This window comes from Hirundo rustica, chromosome 5 (assembly GCF_015227805.2).
Source record: "Hirundo rustica isolate bHirRus1 chromosome 5, bHirRus1.pri.v3, whole genome shotgun sequence".
Classification (NCBI taxonomy): Eukaryota; Metazoa; Chordata; class Aves; order Passeriformes; family Hirundinidae; genus Hirundo; species Hirundo rustica.
In genome coordinates this window covers 50982460-51007835 of record NC_053454.1, presented here as the reverse complement: position 1 = coordinate 51007835, position 25376 = coordinate 50982460, and the positions used below count along the sequence as shown (strand labels likewise).

The 25376-nt window shown below is 43.4% G+C and overlaps 1 protein-coding gene across 2 annotated transcripts in view; it reads right to left on the bottom strand.

The window, feature by feature from the left end:
• The window catches only part of UNC5C (unc-5 netrin receptor C), a 248473-nt gene extending 235024 nt beyond the window's left edge, over window positions 1-13449 (bottom strand). The window contains exon 1 of one of the 2 annotated variants that reach the window (XM_040065350.2): window positions 13284-13449. In XM_040065350.2, the coding sequence (XP_039921284.1) occupies window positions 13284-13407 (124 nt within the window). In that variant the 5' untranslated portion in view covers window positions 13408-13449. The remainder of the gene's footprint in view (window positions 1-13283) is intronic. The other variant, XM_040065349.2, reaches the window with a different exon arrangement.
• Between the last annotated feature and the right edge of the window lie 11927 nt (window positions 13450-25376).

Genomic DNA, 25376 nt, shown 5'->3' with positions numbered 1-25376 from the left:
GAAGCAATTGTCCCGTGTCAATGTGAATGGCGTCATTTTGTTAGCTCCAGCATAATTTAATTACATAATTTTCCCAGCTCGTGAATGTGTATATATTTACATTTCTTTTTACAATAAAAAACAAAGATTATTTTTTAAAATTACTTTCAGGCAAAGTAGTGCAAGAGATTAGGAAGGAACATATGGTAAAAGTCATTTTTGACCTATGTTTTATCCTCAAAACCCAAAAGTGGATTCAGTATTAAAATCAAAGCACTCTAAGTATATTATGAAATATTTACAGCTGTTATTACTGCCTGATTTATGTGTGCCAGAGACCAGATTATTCAGGCTGGTTTCACAAGCAATATGTCAGTAAACAGGATTTTGTTTGGTAATTATATTAAACATGTCCATATAAGCTTTGAATTAATTATAAACTGTATTTTACTGTACTTGATAAAAGCACTAAGCAGCAAGAACTAACGATGGCAAAGAGGTCTCCTCTCATTTTCAATAAAGCTTTCCATGTGAAAATCTGTCAGCATGAAAAAGTTGCTGCTTGTAATTAAAACCAGGCTTCAGTTCAGTACTATGTTTACATGTTATGTTCCAGAAGGGGGAAAAATGCAATTAAATTACTCTCCTTAAACCCTGTGGTTCGCAAACACACAATCTGCTCTGGGCGCGCTACTGATGTCAGCTCCTTCAGCGAGGAAGGCACAAACAGTCAGGCTTGGCCTCGTGAACACGTTTGAGAGTTTTGCACTACTAATGGTGTGTGGTGAGAGTGCAAGGGAGCCCTCGAGATACATTCACGGGATGTTTGCAGTGGGTTTGTCTGCCCACATCAGGCATTTTAGCTGCGATCCTGTCGGTACTTGCACAAGGCTTTGCTAATGGACAGATAATGATAGAGCAGAGGCAGAGGGGGTCACAGCAGTACTTCACCAGACTTGGGAGCATGTCAGTGAGCGACTAATTACCCCTCTGCTCCAGCTCTCACATTAACTTACAGGCAAGTCACCCCTTGCCTGTGTCCACAGTGGCTTTACAGCACAAGGTCTGTCCTCACTGCAGACTTCAAAGTGGCTTCTCTGAATTAGACCCTCTGCCAAACCAGGTGCTAAACTGTGCTTCTGCAGGTGTCCTGGGACCTCAGCCTGCTGGTTGCTCCTGAAGATGAGCAGTAAGTTCCTCACCTGTAACACTTCTCAATACCAAGCACACACACTATTTTATCACCACACTTTTCAACCCTTTTTTTGATACACAGAGATGGGGGAATGCTATTTGCTGTGCCACTGGTTAACTAGAGTTTCAGACCATAGGATGCAAACACTATCTTGACACATTTAAAGCTGTAATGAGACATATTTCCTAAACAGCCAGGAAACAACCTCCTTCCATGGCAACCCAGTGCTCCGTATGAGAAAGCATCTTACAGACCTCAGTATAAACTTTTCTCAAACAAGGTCATATTATATTTAATGACAAGAAAAACAAGCAGATAAGCAGCTCTGTGCTTATCCTCTATTACAGAAGCCTGTAGACTAGATTTGTTAATCTAGCTTTAATTCAGAAACCTGACACTCCCTGCTTTTCTTGTACCCATTTTTGTTTCTCGTTAATGCAACCAGATGGTGACTTCAGTTTGATTACAGTTCTGCCTACTTTAATGTGAACTCTTCATCCTACTACTATCAGATGACATTTGCTTTTCTTAATGTACATAGTTTTAGGAAAAGTACAGAAGTGCTATTGCTGTGTTACATGAAAAATTCCAATATACATTTAGCTGACATAGCATCAGCTGGTGTTTAAACTTGGCTTAGCTAATGGACTTTTAATGTCAGTGGGGTTGTGTGCAGTTACTGGCTATTAGCAGGAATGGGCCCTTTCTATAAAAATCACTTTTCCTCAAGTGTGTTGTTTGAACATTCCTTCCCCTGATTTAGTGACTGTCACCAAATACAAAACAAATGCAAGGATGCTGGAATCTACTGTTATCTTTAAAACCAACTTAACCTCAGCTTGGCCTCCACACATGAAATATGTTCTGCAGTGGTACTAGTGAATACAAAACTTCAAAGACAAAAGACCAAATTTTCCTTGCCTTGCTGCAGTGAGTAAATCCCAAGCAATCCAGTGAAAATAATCAGACAGAAAGTAATTTTGATCACAATACTATTATCTGTCGATTTGCCTAAACAAAAAAGGCAATGAAACCAAGTATCGGTAAAATAAGCTGACCAGTAAAACAAAGCAGGTTAGTAGTCCACACAAAGTCACTTTGCCACCTAAATTCATTTTCTTTGCAAACGTTTCTCATAAATGCAAATTTAAAACTTTATTCTTGAGACCACAAAATGATAGAAATCTTTATAAAGTAAGTATTTAAATTTGGCATTTTTTCCTTTTTTTGAGATTTGGAAGGTTTTATATAATAGCCATGTTTACTACAAGGAACTAATATATAACTTTGGGGTGCTGGAAGGAAAGAAAAGATTAATATAGAAGTATTTCAGGACAAGTAGCTGAGTAGTTTCGCATTTTCCAGTGCTCATGAAAATCATATGGCACTTCTCATTCTACTGCCTGCACGAGGATAACAACTGCTTTTGTTACCAGCTACCAGTCTGTACTCCTAACCTAAAACTTCTAAGGCCATGCTTTTAGTGGCAGAGGTCTTTAGTTGAAAAATGACTGCTAAGGCAGGAAATTGCCACACATTTATGTGTAATAGATATTTATGTGGATATCTTCCTACAGTTGGTGACATTTGGCTGTCAGTGCTCTTATCTAAAATATCGTAACAAAAAGCTGAGCAAAAAAAAACATCTACCTGAAAGAATCTTGCCAACTTGCTTTCAAGTGAGGCACTGTGTTAATCTCTCTACAGGACAGAGTCACATTGCCACATGGACGGGGAATGGAAAGCCTCAAAGTTATTCAAATTATCCAGCTGGAAAAAAAATTACCAAAGCAAAAAAAGAAACAACCTCATGAAAAAGCTTGCCACCAAGTAAGATGAGATCAAGGTTTGTTCATCCTAGAGCCTCACTCTACAGTGTCAACACATTTTTAACACAGAAGCAGATCAGCTTCTGGCATGTGCTGGCTCTGAAGTTAATGGAGCTACATTTGGTGGTGGTCATCACCTGACCTCCTACCATAAGTCTATCCTTGGTACAAACATTAGGCACTTAGAAAAGTAACAAAACAAAAGGAAACTAATTGTGAAACTGACAGGTCCCAGAACCAAACTTTCTATCTACAAACCTTTTAGTTACTTAGGAAGTAAGACATTAGGCTCTTCCTATTTGCTCCAGTACAGCTATCTTGCATGACGAGGAGAAGGAAAACCTGCACTCCTATTCTTGCCAGCAGAGATCTGCTGCATAAGAAGATTGCTGCATTTTGTTTGAGCAAGAGTCTGAAAAAGTTACCTTCGTCTTCAAAAACTGGTGAGGTAGCAGAAAGGAAGTCCCTCAAGCTAGGTTTGAAATGTCTACATGAAAAGAATTTGTAATGGGGACTATGATTTGTCAAAAAATAGTGCAGCCTTGGGGCCAAAAACCTCTGAGCAAGAAATACAAGTATTTCATGAGACAATTCAGCAAGATTTTCTGCGAACAGCACTTGTAGAAGGGCAGAGTCTTCCCCATTTAATTACAGATCCAGTCCTTAACCAGACAGAATTCTAGTTTCCACAATGAACCCTGATTTTCAGATTAAGTGGCCAAGAGTAACAGAGGAAACTTTATTTCTTCCTAGCTGAAAGCACCACAGAGTTTTATCCTATTAACAGAGGTTCATGCAGCAGAGATTTCTCTATAGTCTCATCTGAGTGCAGACAGGAAATTTCAGTCTGGACACTTCACTGTTTTCCTGCTAGCCCCAGCTATTCACTGTTAGTCACAGCCACTCATTTTTTGTATGTGCAGAGCTGCAGAGCAACCAGACAGACACACAAAGTTGTGGGAAAAGAGAAAGGTGAGAAGGATACATCTGTGCTGACTCCATGAGCAAATGGCAAAACTTAGAGACACGCTAATGAAAGAGCAAATTCATTCAGAGTAAGGCAGTGTGCACATCTGTACTTGGAATTACTCCTGGTGAGTGCCCACACTTCAGTCAGTGTAGGTAAATACAGTGCCCATGAGAACAGAATTAATCTCGCCTGCTATTCTGTCCCGCTTTTACTCCTTGATTTCAGTATAGCTGAACTGCAATTAACCTCATTCAGTGAGACTGTACTTTATTTTCACTCACTATGCAAACTTCCCAGTATAAACACATGTGTTTGGAGTGGATAAGACAAGCAACGTATTTAAACAATAGATATTATCCATATCATAAAAGTGCAGCAATTCATATTCTGGCCATTATTTTAGCAAATTGATGACTGGGATATAGTTCTCCAAGAAGCTCTGAATTACTGATAATCCTGTGGTGATCCCTTTTCACTGTCTCATGTGTAAGGAACTAAAATCAAGCAAAGAAACACCTGGGGAACAACTATCAGTTCAAACAAGCTTCCAAAACAGCTGCAATAAAATCAACTTCTTCTGACAGATCATTCCAGGCTTACTTGCACATTTCCTTGTATCTAGCTGATGAAATTCAAGATTTCCCAAACGATTGCATCCAGCACTCAGGGGACCAAGAAAAACGCAAGCTTTCCTTTTTCTCAAAGGATACACCACTAATCCACTGAGATTAACATTTCAACCTCTCACTCAATATAAGACTAAGAAATAAAGCTACTTTACTTCTTGAAAATAACTAAAATGGGATTGGCAGGAGCTACCTAACAAGAAAATGCTCAGCTGTTGCCAGGACAGTGAAATCTATCTGAGCTCCTTAGCATAATTGTTGAAAATGTTCCTGCAACAAGAGAAAAGAGATACTGATTTAATTGCCTAGGCAACCTCAGAGCTTTTATAACTCATAAGGCAACTGGATCCCTAGAGCATAAGTCATTCAATCAGATGAATGAAGTACAGTTGAATAACATAGTCCTGAATCGCAAATTAAACCCAAATGAAAGAAAACAGCCCAGGACAGTGATCCTTTTTCCATTTACAACAGTGCTGCAGTCACGCGCTGGATCTGCTCTTCCTCCTTCCAAATTTGAGATAACACTGTGGAATGCACTGGGCAAAGCAAATCCTTCCAAACCGCCTGCCACCAGAAAGTCAGAGTTTCTAGGAAGCATCCCTGTTCCTGAGAAACAGCATATACTGTTGCCTGTTCCTTTGTTCTGGTTCTGGCCGGCACATGGTTAATTTTTGCAGCAGCCAGGAGGAGGCACGGCTAGGACCCAGAGATTGTACTACACCAGCTCGCTTCATTTTCCAGGGGTGAGGTGAAGGGCTCTTGTCCAAGTCTGGGTAGTGTGGCAGAGGGAACGGGTCAGGCATTGCTGTGGTCAGGGAGTTTCCATGTGAATCATTCGCCTCTTTCTCGGACCTTCTGTCATCCGTATTGTTGTTGTACATTTTCTCATCTAACTGCTGTTCCCAGTAAATTGTTCTTAGCTCAACCCATGATCTGTACATTGTGTGCGTCCAATTCACCATCCCACCTCAGGGGACGGGAGAAGGCAGGAGGGAGAGAGCGAGCAGCACAAGATTTGGAGGGTCCCAGTGGGAGAGACGAAACTGAGGAGTACCATTCCTAACCTATGACATCCTTTTACACATATTTCTAGATTACAGCAGATATAAAGAAACCATCAGTGAGACTCAAGAAGTTCAACATTGAGAAGGTACCTGAGAGCCTTCTCGACGTAGCATTCATTCCCTCTTTCTTCAGACAAGAACGGACTTGGAGCACCAGAGTCCTGGCTACTCAGAAAACTTGAGCTCAGGTTTTGGTTTCCCTTACTCATTTGCTCTGCATGTTTAGGCAGTTCCCCCACGCCTCTCCACCAAACAGTGATAAATACAGCAAGCTTCCAAATCCAGCAAAATAGAGATTGAATAACCAAGGCAATGTTGCAAATAAAAACTTCCCATTGTCTCTAGCAATGAAAGCATATGGCAAAGCTTTCCTAAAGACACAACTGCACACATTCCCCACAGAAGGTATCACCAACTGAGACAAGCAGGCACAGCTTTTTGGGCATCTCTCCTGTCCTGCCCGTGTAGGACTCACAACAAAGGAAAGTGAGAATTTGAGGAGGTGCTGAGGTGCTGCAGCGTCACATACTGACAAGGGAGATGTCCCTGCCTTGACAGGACTGCCGTGCAAACTAGAGCCACATCACTTGTATTCAGGGAGCAGCAAAGATACTCACCTAAATTCAGCACTGCCTGACACTCCCTGGTGGAAATAAGGGCATGTCTGGCACCACTGAGAATCTGGGTCTCCATCTCAATCTGTATCACGGTAAAATCAGTGATTTACCAAAAAACAAACAACAAACCAAACCAAAAACAAGACAGCAAGATCTAGAGAGCACTGTAAATAAATGCCTTAGCCAGTGCTAATCAGGATTGTAAACAAAGTCTAACAGTGAGGTTTTTTCATTAGACTGGTTGAAATACGTGGAAAAATGTAAACAGAAATGAAAACCATTGTTGTCAGAAGGCTTCACAATTTTTTAATTCCTTCATTTTCACTGAAAATCTAACACATTTTCAGAGAGCAAAAATACAAATAGCTTGGACAGTAGGGTAAATATTCAGGGTTTTATTGACCTTTTCTCTAAAAAACCTGAATCTTTTCTGGTTTGATTAAAATCTCTCCCTTTTTTTCCAATCTCCCCTGAGCAAATAAACAAAAAGAAATCTTTTTTTTTTTTTCTCTTTTGTTTCCCCCTAGATTTTCCATGTTGATAAAAAGGGTATTTTCTAAGTGAGACTGTTTTTGCATGAAGCTCTTTCTCCCCAGCCCAAACTTTTAGATGACGTCCCAGGCTATAAAGGGACTCTCCCAAATCCTGGCGTTGGATGACTTGGGAGGAAATCCCATATTTCCTGCTTAACGTCCATGTGCTTTGGGATGGAGTCATAAAAGCAAACAGGAAGTTGTTCTAGTGATGACTGCCTAGGGAGAAAGCTATACACAAACATCTCTGAGGTTACCGAAGGCTGGGAAAACCTCTGGCAGCTCCTGCCCGCTGCTCCCACTCACTGCACCTTACTTGTGTGCGTGTTGTTTGTACGAGCAGAGCCAGCCTTGAGAAAAACAACTGGAACACAGCTACAGTTTGGGGCTTTCCTTTAGCTCCTCCAGCTAGTGTGCACACAGTTTTCTGCTATGTCCTCACATCAGAAAGATAAATCTAAATACAATAACCACAATGGATCTCCTGCAAAATATTTAACCAAACCTATCATGAACCCAACAACAACACTCAATAAATCATCTCACCACCACTGCAGTGGAGTACCTACAGATGACCCTTGTTAAACTGAACACAGGGGAATGAAGTATGCTCAAAATCAAGGGGAATTTTGTTGCTCCTATTTATTCTGTGTAAAATTCTTTATAACCACTTCCCTTTTTAGCATAATTTCAAATGCTTGCTTGCAAATGATGCAAATTAAGTGTTTCTTTGACTACAGTTTGCCTCCCGGAAGACTTAATAACATTTCCTTCAGATTGCCTCTTGGATAATGCTGTGATGGGAAGATCCAGGGTGCCTGCTCCTGAGACGGGACTCTGCTGAGCACACACAATAGAGCACTTGAAACACCACCATTCCTTCAGTCCCTGGAAGCAGCCAGCACTGAACTGTGCCTCTGCACGGCATTATCCCGACGCTGTGCTGATGGAGGTTATGGCCAACTGGAAAACCACAGCTCCTCTCTTACTCCTTTCCTCTGATTCGCCACTTGTACTTGAGAAGCTGTTTTGTACCTCTGAGCCGAACGCGCAGCAGAGCCGGCTAATGCAAATGACAGGCGCTGTGATTGCTGCTTCACTGGCACCGGTGCCAAGATCGCTGCCTGCTAGACTTGAATACCTCCACTGGGTGGCTAACAAGATGTGCAGTTCACAAACCAGCACAGCCCTCTCCCCACCCTAAAGGGAGGAAAGACAATGCCATTTTTTCCTAAAGGGACATATAGACAGTTATGTGTAATATATTGCATAGGCAGAGCATCCGTGATTACACTTTTATTTCAAAGATAGCCTCCAGTAACATGCTTTCAATGACAAACCAAAAGTCTGAGACTCACACTGAGCCTGATCCCCTTTGACTAAATCACAGCAAACTGTCCACTAGGCTGAGCAATGCAAATTCACCCAGGAACTCCCCTTTGAACCAGCAATTCAAACATATTTTTCTGATGAGCTGAAAAAGTAATTTTCTTGCCTTTTTGTAGAAAAATTATCCAGAACAGGTTCCTTGAAAGTTCAATGATGTAAAATCCAGAAAGAACCAGAAATCAATAAATACAGCCATACACTATAAAATAGGATACTAAAAACAAGATTGTTCTGCTGGTAGCATGACATAAATGTAGCTTTGCTTTTCAAAGTATAACTCTCATTTTTATTCTACTTATACACAAAATTCCAACCATGTACTGTACAAAAATAGTCAGCGGTTGTCCTTCTCAGCCTGAGCTTCTCTTACTTTCCATAGGAACTGATTTGTTTTATATCCTGCTCAACTGAACTGGGTAGACTGTGCCTCAAAACACCTCCTTTCTATTTGCATAAAAATCAAGATATTTACCTAGAAACATCTAATAAATAGAGCCCACATTTTTGTGGTTGATGAGATGGCCATGACACTCAGAGTGCTTTGGTTCACAGAAGGCTTCAAGCATCAGCACTTTCTTATCTAGAAGTCTCTCATGGGCAGCTCCACACAGCTCTGGCTCTTTCTCTCCTTCCTGTCCTTCCTTCTGCAGTTCCAGCTCACTCCTTCCTGTCCCTAGCATGGCCACCTAACCCTGTCTGTCCCTCATACAAGGTCTTACCCTTTCTGCCCCCCACACAAGCTCCTGTCCCTTCCTCCTCACAGCATGAGCAGCAACCTCCAACTGACTCCCTTCCAGGTAACTCACTCTGTATCACACCCATAGCTGGGAGGGCGAGGCTGTTCCCACTCCTTGGTAACTAACACAGCTGCAATGTATTGGGGGCAGGAATGCCTCCAGCACTATCTCTGTCTACAGACTACAATCTGTCTCCCCACACATTTTCTCCTTTCCTATTGCACAGACCAGCTATGGAACTGATTTTTCTGGCCTTGGAACAGAGTTGTATTCCTGTTTTCAGATATACTGTATTTGGAAAATTAAATTAGGAAAATCTTTTTTATTTGGTTAGGGCTGTTTCCTGTTTCTGAATTTGGATGTCACATACAAAGCTAGTCCCAAAATATAGTGAATAACTGGGGTTTAAGACCATTACTAAAGAATAATGAAGTTTTGTGGTGAATGATCCATGTGAAGTGATTAAGTGCAAACATGCACAACAACTGTGGAAATGTTTAGATGCACTCTAGCATTCTTACTGTACAGAGGGATAAATGGCACTGACAGTAATGCTGAAGAGCCATCAGGAAGAACCTGTATGTGATCTATATATTTTTTTCCATAACTCTTTGCAACCAGCTGCTAGAGCCTGGACTCAGAGGAAGAAGAGCTCAGATTCTAACTCCCATGTTCCCAGGGAGGAATCTCTCCTCTATGCACAGATTCATCCACTTAATTTTAATCCTGCTTAAACTGCACCTCTGCCAGCAAAGGAAACACAGTGGCTGCTTTGCTTTCAGCAAAGAATACTGCAGCACTAAAATGCTACTCAGAACCACTATGGGCTACCACATCCAGCTCAACCTTGTCAGCATCATTGAAATCTACCACAGTGCACCGCTTTAAAACAGATTAATGTTCCAAAGGGCCTTATCCATTCACAACAAAATACTACTTGGCTCTTGCTTTATTAATACAAATACTACACCCACATGATCAAGTATGAGAGGTCCACTGATACATCAAGATAATTAAGTCCTTTCCCCTCCTTTTTTCAACAAGATGTGTTTAGGTATTTAATTAGGAAATGCATCCCCAAAAGGTTAGTACATTCACATGTTATATTTCACTTTTTCCGCACTAAGCATTTTCAAACTGCTGCTGTTGCGAATACAGACTATGCTGGGGCAAGACAAATATCTGCACATATGGCTCTTTTACAGTTTTCTTTTTAAATTATCACTTTGATTTAATTAGGTTTGAGGGGTTAAGCATGAAAAATGCACTCTTTTATTGTCAAGGAACAAATGAAACACAACCTCATTAATACGTAGCCCATTTAGCTTTTCTACCATCTTTTACACCATCGTTATTAACCCCAAAAAGCTGTCTGAACCATGCTTGTCACTACAGATAGATAGCCTGACCCTCCCTTTCGTCCCACCTACACAACAAAAAAGGTGGGAGCCAGAGGATAAGTGGATAACAGCTTGGAAGGCAGTGAGTGTGGGGGCTGTAGGGGAGCACAACAGCTGAACCCCAGTCTCTGCTGAATGAAGAGCCAGAGTAAAAGTTGCTCTTACACTGAGATACCCAGCAGGGCACAGTTTGGGGCATTTGAATTCTCATTCTGACATAGCTTATCATAGAGGTATATAGTAAATGCAGTGAATGCCAGACCACAGTTGATTCTGGCTTGATAATCCCTCTGGCCCCATTTGCATCGCTCTGAGAATTAAGGGCTGTCTCTACCATTGCAGCCATTTCCTGTTCTCTCCTGATAATAGCGGAAAAATACTTAGACAGCTTCAGATAAGAAGATAAGAAATACTCATAAAACAAAAAGTGTATTTAGGTCTGCTGAGAAGCTCACAGCAGGACGCCGGGACGCAGCGATAATGAATCTGCCAGGGAGTGAGGGGGGGCTGGTCCACCAAGCCCCCGGTTGATAAATTCATCTTCCACGAGGCAATGGAAAAGGAAAGTACGAAAGCACAAGTCTCAGCAATGCTCATGGCTTTCTCAGCCTGCTTCAAAAGCTAAAGATAGTTGGGGAATTGAGATGAAACATATATGTTTTTGAAATGGATATATAGAATAGAGGGAAAACTTTGCCCGGTGCTATATGATGAGAAAACTTCCTGAAGAGGGCATAGTTAAACTGTTGATTCATTGCCTCACTGAAGCACCGTGTACACACACACACATATGAAAATCCCCACTGCACACACCAATCAGAAAATCCCTCAGCTCTGGGAAAAATGCCAAAGCCAGGTCTGCACCCAAATTCTCTGCCTGGTCCTAGCAATAAAAATAAAAGTATACACAGGGGAAAAAAAAGTCCAAGACAAAGAGCTATATCCCAACCAGATTCCCTAGATTTTTCACTCTGCTGTGAAAGTTTATCACACAGCACACGTCGGGAAGTGTTGCTGAAGAGCTCTCCATCCCTTTCTGGGTAGGTGAGCACACCTGAGCTCCATGGCAGGTCCCACATGTGCATTGCCCTTTGCAGCGTAGGAACAGGGGGCCTGGCTCCTCTGCCCTCGTGGAGTTTCTGTCACACAGCATCGTGTCACAGAGGGTAAGTGTGGAAAGGAGAAACCATCCGGGAGCGTGAGGTATGAGCACTCTGGAACAGCCGAATGCGGGGGGTCCTCTCTTCCCTGCTCAGGCCATCTGTCATGCGAAACTCCCGTGTCCTGCCAGCAGAGCAGGCAGGATCCTTTCCACTCCAGGTTCAACTGTCTGAGGGGAGCTTTCTTCTCCAACACCCCCTGACAGGATATATCTGCATCAACAGACTGATATATACCCCCCGACATGTAGGTCTGCATGCTATTAAAACCTCTAAATACGAAATATCAAACCTATCTTATCTTGAACATGAAACCAACCAGTGAAAGAAAATGATATGGAAGACACAGATGAAATGTGCCACGATGCATAAGGGATTTTTGTACTCTCGTTCTCTGCTACTCCCTTTTCATGGTCAGATTTCTGATCTTCCTGTGAGATAAATGAGCAAGGGAACGTGACTCTGCGGGGATGGAGTAAGTATCAGCAGGAAATGGATTAGCACTGTTACATGTACAGACATGGTGTTCAGTGCAGCCAGCCCACCAGCAGCAAACCTACAGCTCCGTGCCTGGGAGAGCCCACAGAAAGCCTGCCGGGCCACCAGGAATGTGAACAACCAGCACTGCTCTCCTGTCAGAAAGGCCACAGAGGAGTGCACTTTGTAATGGCTGGTTGAGAACATAGGGTCAGATCTGTGTAGTTTTCACAACTGCCTCTCCACAGACATGATGTGGGGAAAATCAAGCATTCATACACTTGCATTATGCTAGCAACTTAAATCAAAAGTCTGGTAAATGCCATTACTTCTTGGTTACATACATATGGAAAATAAACAAACAAAGAAGCTTCTAAAATTCCTTTTCTCTTGTTAATCGTGTAACTGGCATTTCCAACTGCTTTAAGCAACCCGCACATCTTTGCTGTATGTAGCTCTGCCCACATGCAGTAGCAACCTCTCTCTTTCTCTCTCCCGTGTGTTCCACAAAAGCAACTCATTACCACATTAGGTCTAACTCCTGGAAAGAAAGGAGAGAAGCACCGAGAAAGTTTGTCCAACATCAGCTCGCAGGAGAAAACGCCTCCTGCTGTGGCTGTCAGCCGGGTGGGTGCCACGCTGAGCCAGGGCTCTTTGTGATGCTCTCAGACACCCCTAAACACGCACTGAGAAGCAATACATTGCCACTTAGAAAGGCGAATTTATACAAGGGCTACAGGGAAGGCAGTTAGAGACGTACTCCAGAATCCCCGACACGGGAGAGGAAACAAAATCTCAAAACATAAACACAGAAAGACGGTGACTCCCTTCGGGTGTATCGTGTTTTAGGCAGGAAAAGGAGGGCGTGGGGAGCCTTGGGGGGTTCAAGACTGACTGTCGGTCGCAGAGCTTCAGGGTACGGCTTCGCCGCTGCGGAGGGACACCCGCCCCGCACCTGCCTTTCCCACGCACCTTGGCAGCCCTCCGGGGCGCACCGGTGCCGCTCTCCCGCCCCGGAGGGCTGCCGGCGGGGCTCCTCCACCCCAACTTCCCCTCCGCTCCCCGTGCCCAGCTGAGGGACGGGGTGCAGGCAAACGCCTGTCCCGGCCAGGCTCGGCACCTACAGACCCGACCCGGCCGGTATGACCAGACCCCCCCAGACCCCTGCGTGCGGGGGGCTGCACTGTTTGCACAGACAAACACGGTAAAAAAGATAATCACGACATAAATTCGCATTTCTAACCGGCACACGGAGGATGCCCCAACCCCTCTCCATCCATCCGTGCATCCATCCACCTCCTTACCTTGCGCCGCGGAGCCGGGGCGGCTGGCCCCCAGGACGGCCAGGGCGGGGAGCACCACGGTCTGCAGCAGGTATCCCAGTCCCAGCCCGCAGCGGGCCGCTGTCCCCTCCAGCCCCTTCCCCATGGCCGGGGCAGCGGGGGAGCGTCGCGGAGCCGCGGAGCTTTTCCTGCGCCGCCTCTGCCGGCCCCGTCCCACCTCCGGGCGCTCAGGCTGCGCTCGGGCCGGGCGGGCAGAGGCGCTGCATGGCCCCGCGGAGGGGCGCGGAGCCGGCGGAGCGCTGCTTTCTTCCCGCGGGCGGCTCGGCGCGGCTGCCTCCACCCCGGGGGTGGGCGGGGGCCGGGGCTGGGGAGAGGGGGCTGCGCCGGCCGCCTGCGATAGAATGCGAGCCGGAGCGAGGAGCGGACCCAGAGGGAAGGGGGCGGGGGAGGCTAGGAGCCACCCGCCGCAGAACCGGCCCCTTTCGCCTCCTCCGCCCGCGCCCCCTGCGCGCACACCCGCGGGCGCGGGCGCACGCAGATGTCGGTGCGCACACGTGCGCGCCCGCACACGCACCGACACACGCTCACACCCCCGCCCGGCCCACCTGGGCAGGACAGCCGGGAGCCAGGGCTGCGCCGGCCGGACCCCGCTACGCCCGTGGCTCCCGCATCCCCAGGCCGTCGCCGTGGGCCCGGCACCCCCGCACACAGCTCCGGGACTCTGGGAGATCAGGAGCATCTTTAGGGAATCATCAAATGCAGGATCGGGGAGCCCCGTGCCGGACGGGGGGCACCGGTCTGCTCCCGCAAGCAGCAGGGCAGGGGGAGAGATCGCACCAGGAGAGCTGTTGGAGAACCCACCACCCCTGGGGAGCATCTCCCCGTTTGCCCTCCAGGGCCTCTCTCTTAAGGCTGGGGTCACTCCCTTCCAGCCCTTACCCTTCCACCCATCCTGCATCCTCGAAAAGCTCCCCTGGCCTCTGACTTCACCTCGTGCCCACCAAACCTCACTGAGAAGGACAGCAGTGCCCACACCTCAGGTTCACTGCTCAGCCAGGGCTTGGTCGAGTTTTACTGCTTGCTTTCTATGGCTTGTGGGGGTTGGTTTGTTTGTTTTGTTGTTGGGTTTGGGGTTTTTTTTTGTATGCTTGTTTTACCTTTGGTTGGTTGCTTTTTGGTTTGGGGGGGCTTATGTTTGGTTTTGGGTTTTCTTTTCTAAGTTGTCCTTCCAACTTTTCAGTGCGGAGGCGGGCTGTCACGAACAGACCCCGCACCTCTCACACCACCAGTGCCGATGCCAGGGCTGTAGCCCCGGAGCCCTCCCCACACCACGGTGCTCCAGAGAGCGTTGCCTTCTCCAGCACAGAAGTTCCCCCAAGCCGGGCTGCGGGCGAGGCAAGGAGCAGCCTGTTCCTGCGAGGCGTGGCTGGGATCTTCCCAGTCATTCTGGCTTTGCCTTCCCCTCCCTGCCTCTTCCACGCAGGAAAACAGCCTGGCTAATGCTGCAGGAGGGTTTCCCTGGGGCCGCTGGAGCTCTCTGCCTCCAGGGAGGCTCTCTCCCACCTGCCCCTGGCTTTAATGTCCTTCCCAGGGAATTACCCAGACTGTTCCCATCCTAGGGTCTGGCAGGGCAGTTTTTTTCTCCTCGACAGCAGCTGACATAAAGCTACAATGTGACAGGAAAGCAGAGTCCTGGGTTTTGCGGTTCTGCTTTGGTTTTTTTGGTTGGTTGGGTTTTCGTGTTGGGTGGTGGTTTTTTTGTTTTTGTTTTTTTCCCCCTGGGTTTGTTGTTTTATTTTGTTCTGTTTTGTACAGGCTAAGAGCATGGAAAAGGGGCAGATTTTGTTCTGGACATGCCTGGGAGATGCCCTAAGTAGGCTGTGTTTCAAGCCCAATGGGATGGATTTTACTGAATATCTCTCAATGATTCTCTCCAACTGGAGCACTCCACCTCTCCATCTCCTCGCTGTTCTACATCTTTTAAGGGGGCGAGTCCCATCTGCTTCAAACAATACAGCACAGGCTAGGAAATACTAAGGCTCCTCCAAAATCTGTGATTTAAGTTTCTGAGGCTGTGTAAGTGGTGGAAAGGAAAATCTCAACTTTTAACCATATTCAAAGGAGAATGTGAGTCCTGAGCAGGACCTTTTTTGATTGCAGATGCTCCCCACAGCAATCCATGACTTCATGCTCCCTAGCTCAAATAGTAGAGCAGAATGGGGCCCCATGTATGATATCTATTTGCCAGTTTTGTCCAATATCTGTGAATTGTGAGCATCTCTCTTTTTTTGGGTACTTACTGTTTCCCCTCTTCCAGGAAAAATTTTCAGAGGCAGGAAGAGAGACCCCTGAAAGCTGCCCCATGTAGAAGATGCATTTGTTGCAGCACCAGCTGATGAGCACACCTCTTGCCACAAGGGAAGGGAAGAGGGAGGGCTTGCTTCTTCATTAATCAGAGTTAATTTATTTTTGATGTTTTGGGGTCTCCCAGGAGTAATACCTATAGTTCCAGGCTTAGTTTCTAGTTAGTAGCTCAATGACCTCATTAAATAGGTCTATCCCAATTTCAAGATGATTTCCCTGCAGCCCTGTGCAGGGATCCCTGGTGGCTGCCAACCTGTCAGCCTCTCTGCCTTGGAGTAGGTGCAAGGGGGAGCATTGCTGGTTTACAGCTGTGACAGACGTGATGGCACAGGGACCACAAGCTCTCAGCTTGGGAAGTAAGTTAAGTCTTTTTTCCAGGAGCCAAGGTGTGGTGGACAGTGGAGGAGCAAAGGTTCTGCAGCCTGAGGTGTTCATGGAAGTGAATATGCCTTGGCCTGGAAAAGATGGCTCAAGCAACAGCAACCAATAACTAGATAGTGGTCTTATCTGGAAAACATTCTTTCAAATCTTTCCATGCTCCATTATGTGTAAGAAAGGGCACCCAAGGATGCTTCATGTTTCTGCATCACTGAGCTTTCTCAAAAATCCAATATACCCTGACAAATGACACTTGTGTCTGGGCCATCCCTAAGGCCACCGCAGTGGATTTTCCCTATTCAGGAGCAAGTCTGTCCAAAGGCTCTTTAGTTTTCTCCATATGAGATAAACAGAATTATTATCCCATCTTAATAAATTTCAGATTTGACATGGAGATAAAGGATTGAGGTAATTCAGAGTTTTGGGACTAGAAAGTGCAAATTGCCTAGGTTTATTCTAAAAGCTTTTTTGTTTGTTTGTTTGTTTCCCTGATAGAACCCGGCTGGGAAGGTATTTTCCATCTGTCTGAAAAGTCTGTGACTTAAAAGTACCTGTAATGAAAGTCTGTCACTTTGTCACATTTAATGTCCTAAAAATCACTCCATACACTTCATAAACTCATCTGAAGCAAGCATCAATCTCCAATTTTCATACTCAGACAGAAATATCAAGTGTAAAAGAATCTGCACTGGAAAGTGGCTTTAGCAGCCTAACAGGTGTTACCTTAGTTTTTCAGGTAAATTAAAGAAATCTCAGCTCTAAATTAGATACCCCAATAGGTGATTATAAAATCTAGAGTAACATTTAAAAAGTTGTTGTGTAACTTGTGTACTGGTGAAGTTGACTTTAGTGTATTTTGTTGCTCAAGCATCTGGAGTTGCACTAAAAAATCACACAGCCAATTAGGTTGTGACCTAATGTGACCTCTCAGGTCATTGAGTCTAATCCTTTACTTTTCACCAACTTGTCAACTAGACCAAGGCACTAAGTGTCATGTTCAGTCATTTCTTGAGCACCTCCAAGGATGATGATTCCACCATCTCCCTGCGCAGTCCATTCCAATGTTTAAAAACCCTTTCCATTAAGAGATTTTTATTGATGTTCAACCTAGTCAAAACTGGTTCCAAGTGGTACAAACCAAATCAAACTGGATCCAGCTCATTCAAACCAGATCAAATTGGTTCCACCTGGTTGAAACCAGTTTCCAATGACTCACGTGTCCCAATCCTCACTGCAAAAAGTTTCGAAGTTTGATCGATGACTTTGGAGCAGAGATACTCAGGTCTCCTGTGTTATGTGGGGTGTCAGCAATGCCCGTTTGAACAAGGAGAAGCATTATTCTGTGCATTAATAATCACCCATAAGAATCCGCTGAGCAGTCCTCTCACTGAGCATTGTGTTCCTTGGCAAGTGCTATCAGCTCTGGCCAACTGACCCGAGGATGCATTTTCCACACAAATGTCAGTGAGGGGTGTGGATTCAGGCTACCCACCAGGAGATTACGATAGTCAGGAGGCTCTCAGCTACTGTGACACCCCTAAGCACAGCGCGGTGTGGTTGAGAGAGGGCTGTATCTTGCGCCTTCCTGCACAAGCCGTTTGCAGTTCAGGGGAGCATGTGGCACACGCACCTGCTTTTGGCTGTGCCATTCCCCCAGGCTCTGCCATGCTGCGCTCATTTTATGACAGAGCCCAGCACAACGCAATCCAAAAAGCAGGTGTGTGACAAGCCTCTCACTTCAGTGACATGCCTGCCCCAAGCTATCAAGTACTGCAGTTTGCTCTCACAGTTTAGATAGGCAATTACCTCCTCTGTGGTTGCTGTGTGTGATACTGGGGATCAGCAGATGAAACTACCCTTCTGATATCTTACATTTCAAGAGCAGCACAGTCTCATTTCCAGTAAAAACTTCTGAGTGGTTTTTTTCACGCTGGGAACGACTATTTGCGGTGGAATTGTGGTCCAAGGAAAATTTCTTTCATACCTACCGAAATTTAATAAAACGACTGATTGTGTTTCATCTTCCAAAATCACTACTTTGTCTGCTTACTTATGGAACCAGATTTTCCAAAGTTCATCCTTACTTATGCACTGTAGTAGTGTGCTAAATTTTCAGTCTTGGCATTACGCTAGCAAGTCCGTGGATCAGCATATATGTCAATAATGCCCACTTAAGCTGTTTAAACAGTGTTTCACCTCATAATAAACTATCACTACAGAACAGTGCTGAATCACCTATCACAATATGGTATCCTGCTCCTGATACATTATGAGGTGCACAGCTCTCATTTGTTTAATAAATTTATGGCAATTAACAACTTTGTTGTACTCACCATTCTTTTGAACACCTTGGCTTTCCACAACATTTGAAGAGGACCTTCTTGAACTATTTATACTAAAGGGAGGGTCAAATTCTGTCCCTATATGTATGCTGGATACTGTGCATTACATCCTGTTGTATCCTGCTGTCCATAACACCCTGTTGTCATTTGTGCAAGAGGATACTGCTGGAGCTGGGGACTTGCGTGCCTAGGGAATAATGGGGGAAAAAAAAAAAAAAAAAAAAAAAAAAAATCAAAGGTGTTGAAGTCTCACTTTCAGGGACATCATATTTTTGAATGGCAATGGGGCTTAGGCTCCTTGCCCGTTTTTGAAATGTGTGTCCTCCTGCTACTGCCAAATCATGCAGCCAAAGAGCTTTTCCTTTGTTTTGAGTTGTCTGTAAACAGATTACAATTTTCTTATTTATTTATTTATCCTCTCTTCACAATTTTTGGGAATATCTTCTCTGAGCAGTTCCTGATCTGTAGCTCATTCACGAACAGTTCATCACGAGCATTTGAAGCGTGGCGCTCAAACGATGTTCCTCATTCCGATCGCATGATACAGTATCAAAATGCTTCCCACAAATATTCTATAACAACGACAACAAAGTTTAACCATTTCGTCTCCGCCTGCCTGAAAAATCACTGCAGAAATACCGAGGGCGAGGCGGGCTGTCAGCCCGTGCGCGCCGGGAGCCGAAGCGAGCGGTGCCGCGGCTGTCGGTGCGCGGCAGCCCCGATGGCCGAGCGAGTGCGGCGCCTCCCAGCAGAGGGAGATGTGAGACACCGGCTCCGGCCGCAGCTCCGCGCCGGATCGGTGGGTCATGGATGTTTTAGGAACACGCCAGAGTCCCACGGCTTCTCATTATCTAAGCATTTTATCTGAGAACAAACCTCTTTTAGGCCCGTCTCTGATAGTGCAGCATTCCGCACCAGGTTTCCTCGGTTTCTCCCCTCGGCTGAGGTGAAGGACACGAATAACTTGAAATATTTCAGTCTGTTGCACAACAGCGCTATATTCTTCTCTCCCTCTCCGCTCGGTTATTTATTTTTGTAGCATTGTAGCTACATATCTGCCTCTGAGTTGAATATTAATGTGACTGAGGGGTGTCTGTCTCTGCCCCGGGACCATCTGATTCTAAGTCAATTGAGTTCCTCTTTTATTTACCAAGTACTCATTACTGATTGTCCCATTCAGGGTACAATGCCTCGAAATTTCTTTACAAGTCACAAGAACCCTCCCTGTGATGTCTCAATACCACCTCACTGCCCACCTCTGCCTTTGTGGTCTTTCCCTACCTTAGATACCACGAGAAAATAACATAACTGCTTTTAGGATCTTTGTTTCAAATTCTCTCTGTAGGTGTATATTCTGGGTTGCTCTTACCACATGTGTTATTTTATGGATTTTCTTCCCCGAGGCACTTTGCAGAAAGCAACATTAGAAATCATTTTAATTACAGTATTTATTAAACCACTTCTTAGGGGAGGAAACTGATAGCATGCGAAAAGGAATGTTTAAGAAGAATAATAAAACACACTGGCAAAATATGTTTAAGAAGATGCAGGTTCTATAAAGAAATCAAATTTCAAAAAAAAATTAGCTGTTGACATAGTGTTTTGGTGCTCTACAATAATATCAACTTACATACAGAGCTGTGCAGCATTCATTTATCTTCTAGATTTAAAAAAAAAAAAAAAGGCATCATTTTAATTGTTACGGATTTTTTGTATATTCAACACGTTGGCAGTTTCATGTATGAACTATTTTGTGAAAACTGATCACATTCAGCAGACTATGGGAGTTTGAATACCTGGCAGTGTCCCCAGCCTTCCCATTTCTGCCTACTTTGTGAGGAAAACCAGTTACAACAAAAACAGATAGCCTCACTTTGTGTGTTTGGTTTTTTGGCATGTTTTTTCTTTTTTTTTTCCTTTTTCATTTTGAATCCTGACAAACTACTCGGTTGTACAGTGGGTTTGAAATGCAACTCTCGTTAGATACTCCCCAGTAGGTCCCCTACTGTACCTTCCCAGAATGCATGAACGGATTTACTCCTGCCAACGTGTAACCCAATAATCTTTTTTTTAAACCAACAGAAAGAAGCTTTCATAGGAAAACCCTAAATTTTCTGAGCAGTGTGTGACAGTAAGAGGAAATCTGTTGTAGCTGCCTGTAATGGAAGCCCAGTTGTGTGTTTTCAGTCTTTTTTCACCTGGCCTCTTAGTGGCAGGGCAATTAGAGCTCAAATGTACAGAGAAAACTTATCCCAGTCCAGTAATCAAAGCAAACATTATATAGATTTTGACTGCTTCAACAAGAATGAAGTCTTTGTTAACTGAAGTAGCTTTATTGATTCGAATGAGGAGATGTATTTATTCTGTTTTGTGAAGTGCTCCAAGCTGTGTGTGCATTTAATCCTTATGAATTCAGAGATGAAGGACTGAAAAAGTTCTATATCAAGCTCTAGAAGAGAAACTGTATCATTCCCAGAATATTTATTCTAATGTTTTTTTCCAAAGGCTGTTTTAATACTTGTAGTTATCATTATCATCTTATAAAGGACCTTAATGTTTCACAAACGGCGTGATTTGTTTAAGTCACATAATTAACAACATTCTTGACTGTTTAGCAATAATTAGTTTGTTTTCATAGAAATACTCTGTTTCATGTCTCTGTACAGAGGTTGAAAATGATGGAATAGCAAAAATGTTCAGTCTCACAGCTGAGGATGAAACATTTAGGAAAATAAAATCACCCACAATGACAACATGTGATCCTGTTCTAAGTATGACCTTTAGCTCCTTAAAACACATGTACTTTGATGCTCGAAAGTAGCTCAGATTTGCATTACTACAGCAGTTTAAATGGACTGCCTTTAGATATCTTTGTCTGAAGACATTACTAGGAATTCAGCTGTGCATTTGCTCATGGACAACTCAGATAACATCAAGCAAAACATTAAAAATAAAGAGAAGGCTCCCCTTGCTTTCGAAGTCTAACCAGGATAATATGCATTTTTTGTAATGCAATGAAAAAAGAAAGTTTTTGTTTTGTCCCAAGTAGAGGCAGCTATTCCAGGTCTGCTCTTATTTCAAATAAATTTCTGCAGAAATTTACAGAAACAAGCTCAGCCCCTTTTGGAATAAGTCCTCTAAAACTGAAAAACTTTGTGCTCTTTCACCAATAGGACTCTACTGTAAAGAAAATAATAAGAGCCTTACTTTGGTCAGAGAGCAGCGCAGGTTATCTGCAGCTGTCTACTTTATTACCACTTCAATTCGAGACCTACATTTTTATTCATTGTTTCTCTTATGAGTAACATTTTGAAAAGTAATATCAAATAAATGGACTTGCGGCTGTGGCCCCCACAGAATGCTTTTTTTATTAGATGCCTCAGTTGTTCTGTGTTCGAGGATGATTAAAGTAGCTTGAACAGAGTTTCATAGTTACACAGTTCATAGTTCATTTTATTCCATGTGCATTCACAAATTAGTTGATGGTAATCTATTAATAAAAACTTAATATTCTGCATTATACTTTATAGAATGTTGCAGGGCTCTCTCTCTCTCTCTTTTTTTTTTTTTTTTTTTTTTTTTTTTTTTTTTTTTTTTTTTTTTTTTTTTTAAGCTGGAACCATTCACATATTCCCTTCAGAATATGATGAGATACAGATTACAATACTGGCTTGATAATGGCCAAGACTTCCTTCCTCTTTGAGTAACATAAACTCTATGATGAGAAGTGAGACTTTACCTTCATAACTAACATACTAGTCATTATTTAGTCTTGAGATTATTAAAACCAGTTCTAAAATGTGGAACAAGAATTTACCACTGAAAAACAGTGTATCTGTTTTCTCACTCCCAACAAATCAGTACCAGCAATCACGTTATCTGCAAGATTAACATCCCTAAAAGCTCCTCCCTCTCCAGACCACAAAAAAGGGAAGAACTCGATTTTTACAATGTTAGACCACAACAGATGTGCCAGGGGACTCATTGATTTCTCTGGAGTTAAATTGTTCCAAGTAACAATACCAGCTCACTTAACGATCCCCTTGAAAAGCAAGTTTTAATGATAAAGTGACCAAGATAGAAGGCATAGGCTGGAAGAGAGGAGACACAGGAGTGGGACAAGACAGCACATTACAGACAGTCTCAACATTCACAGGAGTGCCATTAAATTCATTAATGACTGGAGACATCTGATGCTTTCTGCTTGCTCTACATGTTCTCAAATGTGTCCTGGAAGAGGAAGGCCTAAACTGGAATTACAAAAGAGTAGCATTATGGAGGCTGCTGGCTGACTTTTTATCCTTTTAATTTTTTAGCAGATAAGGAAGATTTGGTTACTTTAGAAGAAAAATGAAGAACCGATCACAGTTTACAAGGATGAGCATGTGGGAGGACTGCAGGGGATGGAACACTGTAAAAGGAACAGGACATAATAAATAAGCAGCAAGATCCTTTCTTAGAAGACTCAGATAAACAGTATGATCATAACTAGGACAAGATTCACAATTACAAGTCAAGAAAATATTTTGTGATTCTTGTTTCTCCCCACACCCCTAATATTTCAGAGATTGTCAAAGCCCCAAAATGCCTCCAGGAGCACAGAACAAAGTAGGTCACTTATCTTTAGCCATTTTTCCTCCTTTTTTTGTTGTTGTTTTTGTTTTAGTTGGTTTTGTTTTGGGTTTTTGTTTGTTTGTTTGCTTGTTTTTTTGTTTTGGTTTGGTCTTTTTCCTCCCCAAAAGGTATTTATTTTTCACTTAAATTTACTTTTATTAGCAAATGCCTTTGATCTTTCTCTGCAAGGCAAAAATTCTTACAGTGATGCCAGGACATCACTAGTTTGCACGGCAGTACGTTCTGTAAGCTGGGCTACCTTTGAGCATGTGATAGAATGCAATTCTGTGATGTTTTCTAGCTAGCCAGACCTCTGTGCATGCTGGAACTCTAAATAAATTAAAAAAAAAAAAAAAAAAAAAAAAAAAAAAAAAAAAAAAAAAGGAGTTTAGAGCATGTGAAGGAGACACTGTATAGTCTAATCCCATTCTGGCTTGGATCCAGACCTTTTATTACCCTTTTAAGGACATTCTTCTGCCCTAGGAGTGCCATGTGTCCATAATGTTTATAGGAGAATTAAGATTACCAGTGATAGTGGTCTTAGGATCAAGAGGCAAGTCTACATTCAATAGCGTGTTTATACTCCCAGCTGGTTTTCCCAGAATAAGTACACACATCAACAATTCCATAATGCATGAGTAAGATCTGTTTATTCCTTACCACAGCTTCAGCATTAATCATTTGCTCTTCTCCAAACCAGTAAAACTCTGTGCTGTGGAAAAGTACTAAACAATGTGTAGTGCCTTGGACCAGGATCAGGCTCAGACCAAGTCCAGCTTTAACAATACAGTTTTGCACGTGGTCATTACACTGCATTTCAGCTCTCTGCTCCCAGTTAAAGGAATAATTTCAGTTTTCCATTCAGCTGTGCCCTGCTCTCAACCAGTAATTATGGAGAATAGATGTTTTAAGACATCCAAATGTAACCAAAAACAAATTTTTGAGAACAGGAGATCATTTATGTGGCACTTTTTGCCAAAATTATAGGAAAAAAAAAAATTAAGCCATGAAGATCCCTAACGTTTTGCAGTGCTGTAGAAAGCTGCAAGGCCAAAGCTAATGGGGCTTCCTTGGGTACTGGATTGGTTACAAAATTATTCTCTGCTGATGAGTGGCATATTTAAGAAAGCTGTGTCAGTCTGCGGATTATCATAGAAAGAAAAAGACATTTTTAGATCACTGCATCAGGTGGATTCATTTGGAAGCACTGATAAATAGACACAGCTGGCAGCAGAACTAGCAGCCGAGCTGTCCTTTATTTCCTGTCTACTATGAAGTATTAATAATCAGGTGAAGTTGATTCATATTAAGAAACAAACTGAAAGCAACTGGAAGGGGAAATAAAAAAGAATAGAACTAATATTTGTCTAGAGCTGCCTAAAATCCACAGAAACCACGAGAAATCTTCTCTTAGCTTTGTCTGCTACTGCCTTCTTGAGAACTTCAGCAAACACGGCTCCGTGAGCTAACTTCTTCCACAGCTACTGAGGTGTTACCGTACCTTTTATAGCTACTAAGGATTGCATGCCCATTAGCAGATTGGTGCAACTACACAGCCATTGCTGCAGATCGCTGTGGGTGGGTGTGTTCCTTCAAACTCAGGGCCACAAGACTCAGTATGGTTTTCACCTCTCACTATAGCACTCTTCATCCGGACCACCTAACTCCCTGTGGTTTTCAGTTCGGCTGGTCTGCACACAGAGATGCTGTTTTCCCCACGTACAATATTTGTGTCCTTCCACATTTAACCCCGATAGAATCAGTGCTACAGGTGAACATTAAGCCAGAGAATGATTCCTTTAATTACATCTGCTACTGACACAAATGTTCTTTATATCCAGAATCCCCTGCTAGTCCTTTTATGAACTACTGTGTACCTCTGGCAGGAAAGCAGGTGTTCACAGGCTTAAGGAATTCCGTATTAATTTTATTGATGGTAATTCTGTTAGTTGTGCACACTGAGGCTCCTTCTGACACATGGACTGGCTTGGCTAATGGATTCTGTAAACAGAGCATATATTCAAGAGGAATTCTCCAGGGAATTGAAAAATGAGCCATTATCCTTATATAGACATTAGGAAAAAAACCCAAAGCAAAGCAAAAGAGCCCTCCAAAACTTAATAAAACAATATTTGTAAAGTGTGGTTCAGCCTGGATGGTGCAATATCTAGAAATCTTGCTTGAATGTTTGTAATCCAGTCTAGTGACAGACAAGTTTACTGTGAGCATGTAAACCATTAGTAGATGGCAGCTGCCACAGACTGAGAAACACTGACCTAGAGGATTGCTGGTAGCCTAATCGACCTCACTGCAGAAACCAGTGCCAAGTGATGGCAAAGGAAACTACCCAGTTGAGCAAATCCCAGCACACATCAAAAATTGCGGCAATTTATTTTCATACCGATTACAGAGTAAG